This window comes from Gavialis gangeticus, unplaced genomic scaffold (genome assembly GCF_001723915.1).
Source record: "Gavialis gangeticus isolate Ggan-Ray unplaced genomic scaffold, GavGan_comp1, whole genome shotgun sequence".
Lineage (NCBI taxonomy): Eukaryota > Metazoa > Chordata > Crocodylia > Gavialidae > Gavialis > Gavialis gangeticus.
The window spans coordinates 87,766,301-87,774,066 of NW_017729032.1; the positions used below are offsets into that span (position 1 = coordinate 87,766,301).

Below are 7,766 nucleotides of genomic sequence, written 5' to 3' on the forward strand. Positions count from 1 at the left end.
AGCACTGACAGATTTCATTACTGTGCATGGGTCATACTAGTGATTTCAAAATTTAAGCGACGCATTTAACATTTTTCCACACTCCTAATTATGGAAATTAGCACTGAAAGGATACTCCCAAGTTCAAGTATTCAAGAATGCTCTCCTTACAGGATCTGTCAGGCATTCTGCATCACAGGCACTTGGAGAGGGCTTTGGTTTTTATACTGGGCACTTTTGAAACATCAACCAGAGCAACTCAAAGTGAAGTGATCTTGCCAAGCAATTTTCAGTTAAACAGCTAATGCCCAGCAAATTATTTTGAAAACTCAGGGATAAATCTTGAAGCATTTTATCTTTGGCTGAACTAATGGGTTAGGGTTGAACTCAAACTCCCATGGGTTTTTTTTGACTGAATAGGAAATAAATTTGGATGTCGGGCTCAAACTCTCTCAACTTTAATGATAAATACATATACCCATTACACGTGTTGCAGATAAACTAATTACAAACTTCAAACAATATGTTCAACTGAAAATATTTTGTGCTAGCATTTATCAATACATTCCTCTCACCTTATGCTTTTCCTATGCCAACATTCTTCACAGCTTTTCATAAACCACTTCCAAAACTTAGAAAAAAACCTGCCAAAAGTACTGGTGAACCTTGTGTTATAGTTTTTATCATAAGATAAAAAGGAGAAATTTGTATTTTTTTATTAAAAAGTCAAGAAAATAATACAGTGACAAAGAACTAAATATTTTCTTCCCAGAATAAAAGCATTTCAGACATCATGAAACTATTATTACATATTCTGTATGAAAAAGTTTATTTAAAGATTGAATATATTCCTTTAAGGTCATATTCTACAAGTCTTAAAAAACACGTACCTATGAAACTATATTTAATTTGTGTCACTGCAGTGAACAGTAGCCAAGATGCATCCTAGCTCAGAGAGATCACATATAAAAAAAAATAGCCCATCTTGGCTATAGTCATCTGGTAGAAAATGTGATGTAGTTAAAAAGCTTGCTTCCTGCAACACTGATCAATGGGAAAATTTAGAGGGGGGAAAAAAAAAATTAAGCAACTATTTATACAAAAATGAATTCTATATCCAATGACACATAGAATTATACCTGACATGTGGCTAGATTTAAATGGCACAGAATGAGAATCGTTCTATTGATTTCAACAGGACTTCAATCAGTTACACAATAAAACAATGCAATATATTGATTACTATTTTTATTTAAAAAAAAAAAAAAAAAAATCAAGACACCACCTCATTTATGAAACAGACAAAAATAAATTTGAAAGAGGTGCCTGGGGATTTTCTGCCCACATTCAACATCACTGTTCAGTGCTTACACATTGTCAGGTAAATCATTTTTGTGATCTTAACTGCTTTTAGAGGCCAAAAGGGGATTAAGTCTGATTCTTGGAATACAGCCTGGGAAGTTAATTTAAGTTATATTACTAGCACCCCTGAACAGGGGGTGGGGGAAGGAGAGAGAGAGAGAGATTTTTAAAGCTAGTAACTAAAATAGGGAAGGAGTGTATCCCGTCTTCTGAACTTCAGACTAACCACAGGTTATCCAGCTACAGATTTTTAAGTCTGCATTTAAAAAAAAAACAAACCCAAAAACTTAAGCTGATAGGTGTGATGTTGTACTGTGTAAAACATTATGAACAGGATTCAGAATATTTTCAAGTCACTGTGAAAAAACGGGTATTTTTTTTGCACAGGGAATTTACTAAGCATTACTTCAGTGCTCCACTTCAAACATAATGAGTACTTTTTCAAAAAATATTTTCTACTGCCTCATAAGTGCATATTTTAAACATGTTGTCTTGTTAGTGTGACAACGTATGAACACCCAAAAGTCAAGAGGCAATTTTGACAACATAACATTCATCTTAGGTAAGGCAAATGCAACAGCAAGAGAATGACTACATCCTAAACTTGGCTACCGTGAACATCTTTTTGCAAAGACAGGCTTAAATGCATCTTGCTCAATTCTATAGGATTTGTACTTTGTGGATTCCTAATATATTCAGACAAATCACCATAACCTGAAGTACAATGCCAACAATAATATGAACGTGATTGCTAAAACCTAGGGAGTTGGTATAGTGAAAGCTAAGAGCTAAGAAGCTGCTTTACAAACACACAAACTTAACTACTGGTCGCTCCAGTACAACTATCATTAAATAAAAGGTTTCTTTGGCTGTAGTATCAGCTTGATCCTTCCCTCCCCCATTTCCTATCTACTGCAGGATTGGCACCTGGCCAGCACAAGCGACATAGTACCTTAGTGCCATCTACAGGCTATATTGACATTCTAATTTAGTGGCAAAAGACAAGCACCAATGAAATAAATTAGACAGCGCTGCATTTAAATCTTTATTAGCAAGGAATTATTAGACCTAAGAAAAACTAATGCTGGATTTGGTTGAAATGAGTTTTTCAGCCTCTTAATCCTTCTTCATATGGCATATTTCACAGTTTAAAATGAGTTATAACAGATCACTTATGCATTACTAAGATGAGAAAATATTTACAATGGGCTGATTTTTTCCTGCATAATTCAGTTGTATTCAGAGAAAATGCATTCCTTTTGAAAGTATACTTTGGCCATTTTTGAAAATATGCAAAAATCTGCATATTAGACACCCCACTTCAATCTATTAGAACAATATTATTCTCAATCAAAAACAGAGGAAGACTTCCGTATGGCTTAGTTATGTCCTAACAACAAACCATGTGCTTCACAGATGAAGTACGTTGGAAACTCAGCAATCTTTGCAAGGGAAAAAAAATTAACCCCTTTAACAATAGTAACATAAGAACGTTGCAAATCAGTTGGAACTATAAAAGAAACTCAAGCTACCCTCATTTCAAATTTGAAAGTGAATGTACATATCCCATTACATCTCAAAACTGTCAAATTTTCTCTCTCAGTGAAATTTGGCATATTAGGAAAACCGTATTTCGTCTTCAGTATCCCAAACATTGGAACAGTCCTGAGGAACATTTTTAACAACTGCTTTTCAGTTTTGTTCCATTATTTATGCACACGTGCATTTGCACAGATGCATGTAGATTTTTCCAATAATCAGCGACTCTTAATACTGAAATACCAGAGACATTTTTAAATACATGGTTGAGCCTCAGAGAAATGATAAAGGGGTCAAGTTTTTTTTTCCTCTCTCCACATTATAACTAAGCTAGAATTAGACCAAAGCAAAAGACATACTGGCACTTTAATACTGGTTGATTGGGCACTTGTATGCAGTACTTATAGACCAGTAAAAGTGCTCGTTTACCTGTCTGGTGTGTAAGGGGCCCTTTGTCTTGAAGCCTCCTTGGGAACTGCACTCTGAGGCACTGAAGTGATCTGAACTAGTGGAAGAGCGTTTGGAAAGGGTGTCGCAACCACCAACAAAGGTGTTGTCCAAGGGAAGTTCCTGAATCACATGATGCTTTTTCACTGAAACTGGAGTGTCAGGTTTAAGATGAAAAGCAGACTGTGGGGAAGCAGATTTGTAATGCTTTGCAAGGTCAGGACTGTTAGGCTTAAAGGTTGTTGGTGGTGCTGTGCCCCAATCAAATCTTCCTATACTTTGCTCCTCCAGCTCTGCTGGAAGGCTTATTGTCCCGTTGATAGGTTCATGAACTGCATCATCAGGTTTGGACTCCTCAATGGTCACAAAGTTCAAAAGAGAGCTCTTAGGAGACTTCCTTTTCTTCCTTTTCTTTTTCTTGTTCTGCTTGTTCTCCTGATTGGGAGACATCCATTCAGCACCTTGCTTGCTCCTCTGTGCTGCTTTGAACCTAGACGCATGTCGACAGCGAACCAGAACCGTGACAAATATCACCACTATGACAACCATCGCACCTGCCACGATAGCAATCATGATGGTAAGATAGTCCTCATTTTGATAGGGTTGGCTACTGTCCCCTATGTTCCGGTCCAAGGGCGTTTCCATAGTCCTGCGTATCAGGTCATAAATGTAAGAGGCATTTCCAGCAGTGTCATTTACATACAAAAATACAAGCACAAGAGTATGCAAGGATTTAGGATAACCCAAATCACTTATGTTGACAACTAGACGATGCAGCCCCACGTCAGTAGGAGTTGGTTTTTCTTCCAGAGTAATGTTACCTGTCACTGGATCAATACGAAATAAACCTTTGTTATTTCCACTCACAATTGTATATTTAAGCTCAGCATTCATTCCAGTGTCTATATCCACAGCAAACACTTCTGCTACTACTGAGCCTGGGATTGCCGAGAGTGGCACCAGCTTAAATGAAGTATTAGAAGGTGGGTAAATCACAACTGGGCTATTATCATTAACATCCATTACATTTATTGTTACTTTTGCTGTAGAAGAACGAGGAGGCAGTCCTCCATCAACGGCCTTAACATCAAAGGTGTAAGAGCTCTGCTGTTCTCGATCAAAAGAAACATTGGACTTGATAACTCCAGAGTAAGGATCCAGCACAAAGTTCTCATTGTCATTCAGGATGGAAAGGGTCACTGCTTTATTTTCCCCTGCATCTGCATCAGTCACTGTGATCACCCCCACAGTACTATACTTTGGTAAATTCTCAGATACAAAAAACTGAAAGTGATTATGAGTAAATTTGGGACTGTTGTCATTTTCATCCAGTACAGTAACAATCACAGCTGCCTGACTCTGCAGAGGAGGGGTGCCATTGTCCCTGGCCGTAACAGTAAAAATGAAACGTTCTTGCTCTTCTCTGTCAAAAACTCTGGAGGCTGTTAAAACACCTGTCTTCCGATCCAGATCGAAAAAGGAGGCATTAGGGCCAAGCTGATAAACAATGTCTGCATTTTTCCCACTGTCTTCATCTGTGGCACTAATAGTTGTTAAGTATAGACCGCGACGGTTGTTTTCAGAAACTGACAGCTCAATTACAGGCTGGCTGAAAATTGGAGGGTTGTCATTTTCATCCTCCAGTTTAACTCTTACCAGGGCAGTCTGGTTCAGACTGGGCTTGCCAGAATCAGAGGCAACAATTTTAAAGCTGAATTCTTTGGTGCCCTCATAGTCCAACAAGGAAGAGGTCTCTAACAAATACTGGTTGTCGTAAACTGCCTTCAAGTGAAATGGGACCTCTCTCTCAATGAAACAGATCACTTTGCCATTCACATCAGTGTCCTTATCTGAAACCGTAATTAGGGCAATCTTTGTATTGACAGGATCTTTCTCAGACAAGTACACTGTGCCATTGATAGGACTTATAATGTACCTGAGGTCTATGTTAGGAGGGTTATCATTTACATCAGTGACATTGATGGTAACAGTTGCCCGAGCTGGAGTAGAGCTGCCATCACTTGCCAGCACTGTCACCTTGTGAATAGCAGTCTCTTCTCGATCTAAGGACCTCTGAACTGTTATCAGTCCTGTAGTGTTGTTTAGAGCAAAGAGTCTTTTGGTTGCAGGGGCAACTTGGGCACCAAAAATATATCTGATTTCTGCATTGCTTCCTATATCTGCATCTGTAGCATGAAGCTGAATTACAGAGGTACCCACAGGGGCATTCTCAGGGATATGAACCTCCACCTGACTCTCTTTAAAAACAGGCCTGTTATCATTGACATCACTTACTGTGACTTGCAGTATGGCTGTGCTGGATTTCTGAGGGCTCCCTCCATCTTCTACTTTAATTTTCATCACATAGGTGTCTTTCTGCTCTCTATCCAAGTTCTGCTGCACAATGAGTTGAGGCCATTTCTCTCCTTCAGGAGTTTCCACGATATCCAGTCCAAAGACACTCTGCCCATTTAACAACTCATAGTGCTGCACCCCGTTGAACCCGGTATCAGGATCTGTGGCTGATGGAATTGGAAAGCGGCTGTTGATCAAAGTGTTTTCTGGTATGGAGATGTTGATGACAGGAGATGGAAACATGGGTGCATTGTCATTGGTATCCTTTACGATGATTTTTATTTTGATCAGCCTAAAGAAGTCATTGGGGAGAATCACCACTTCAAGTTCAAAGAAACACTCATTTTCCTCAGCATAGGAGACTCCAGCACAGAGTTTTTCTCTGTCTATTCGATTTGAGGTGGTGAAGATTTCTCCGGTGGTGCTGGACACTCTAACCAAAGGGGCATCCCCAGCTTTAGAGACCAGTCTGTAGACGAGGCTAGCGCTGGTCCCTGTGGCAGCATTGATATGAGAAATGTTCAGATCCTTTGGTATGTTCCCTATGGGCACATTTTCAGGCAGCTCCTCTCTAATAGTGTAAATAAGTTCTTGAGCTATAGCAGAATCCAGCCTCAAACAGGCAATCAGAGCAGCCAACAGGTAAAAATCCCTCAGGTCCATGATAATGTGTTTATTCTCTTTTTCTGGATTTTAGGATTTAAAGGTTTCCACAGAGGAATGGTGCACGATTTGCAAGAGGCGGCGTGCATGGACTGCAGGATGCATTACATCTCATTTCTTATTTGGAGACAGCAACTGTCAACACAATCATACAGACAAGCATTATTGTTTCATAAATAAAAAGCAAAACAAATCCACAATCCCCGCTCCTTTCTTTGCAGCGCACGCTTGCCAACGGTACATTTCCCTGCTGCTCCCTTCTCCAAAGCAATCCCTCCAGACGAATGCACCAATACCCCGTTAGTTGCATTTGCACATAGTGAGAATGCAATTAACTACTTGCAGGATTAAGGGCAGCTCTAGTTTCGGCACGTACTTTCCCAGTCGCTTCTTAGCACACGGTGTAAAACAGAACATGCATTTCCCCTACACCCTCCTCCACCCAAGCATTTTTGTGCAAGTGAAAAAGGTTTCCGTACTTCCCTGATGCTAACTGCCATGTCAGCTGCCAAATGGGATTTGTTGTCTGGTGCCGTGAAGTGAATGTCTGTTTTTTTTCCCCCCATGCTAACCAGATTTTTCTTTCCCCCCCGTGCCTTGCATCTCCCCTTCTACTGCTATCGTACTGGGAAATAAGTACCCGGACATGCTGCAGCAGTACCAGCAACAGCAGCAGTCGTCACTGGCTACTTCACATCCCTATTAACTAGAGAGACAATAACAGGACTTACAGTTTCTTACACAGTAAGCTCGATGTCTCTTCTCCAGATGTTGGATACTTCTCCCTATGTTTAACAACGTTCAACTTTATTTATTTATTTTTTTAATGCAGCCTAAATCAAGGGAGAAGGGGGCAGGGGGTAGGAATTCCCAATACAACTTAGAAGTGGTCAACATCTTTACAAAGAAAATGCAGAAAATAATATTTTCTGATGGGGGGGAAGGGAAAAAAAGGGTGCAGCCTTTCAACACTGACATAGATCTCCCCTCAGGATGTTATTAGCAGCTGCCACACACAAATGCGGCAGGCTAATAATGCAGGTGAAAAAATAAATAAATAAATAAATAAATAAATAAAACAGACCTCTGCTTACATGCTCTGCTAGCCGCAAATTAAACACAGGCTCCGAAGCGCGTAGACCGGTTGGTGGCCCCGGTCAGCTCTTTAGCCCTAATCTTATCTGCATTAAAGAAACCCGGCAGCCGATGCCCGCAATTACTTCCAGCCTGGGGATGCAGGTAGGGATGCAGAGGCAGCCGGGGTAGGTGAGCCTGTGCCACAAGCCTCAGTTGAATCCCAAACAGCAGCTCCCTGCCTGGATCTGTAGCTTTTGCTGGGTGTGTGTGTGTGTGTCTCTATGTGCGTGCGCATATCGGTGTGTGCACTTCATATATATATACATATATATATACACACACAC

The 7,766-nt window shown here is 40.1% G+C and overlaps 1 protein-coding gene across 2 annotated transcripts in view; it reads right to left on the minus strand.

Moving 5' to 3' along the window:
- Positions 1–1,247: 1,247 nt before the first annotated feature.
- The window catches only part of PCDH9 (protocadherin 9), a 6,862-nt gene continuing 343 nt past the window's right edge, over positions 1,248–7,766 (minus strand). Inside the window, exons 2-3 of one of the 2 annotated variants that reach the window (XM_019524262.1) lie at positions 3,310–6,480; positions 1,248–1,597 (exon numbers count right to left, since the gene is read on the minus strand). In XM_019524262.1, the coding sequence (XP_019379807.1) occupies positions 1,592–1,597; positions 3,310–6,345 (3,042 nt within the window). In that variant the 5' untranslated portion in view covers positions 6,346–6,480 and the 3' untranslated portion in view covers positions 1,248–1,591. Of the gene's footprint in view, positions 6,481–7,766 lie in introns of both variants that reach the window. The other variant, XM_019524261.1, reaches the window with a different exon arrangement.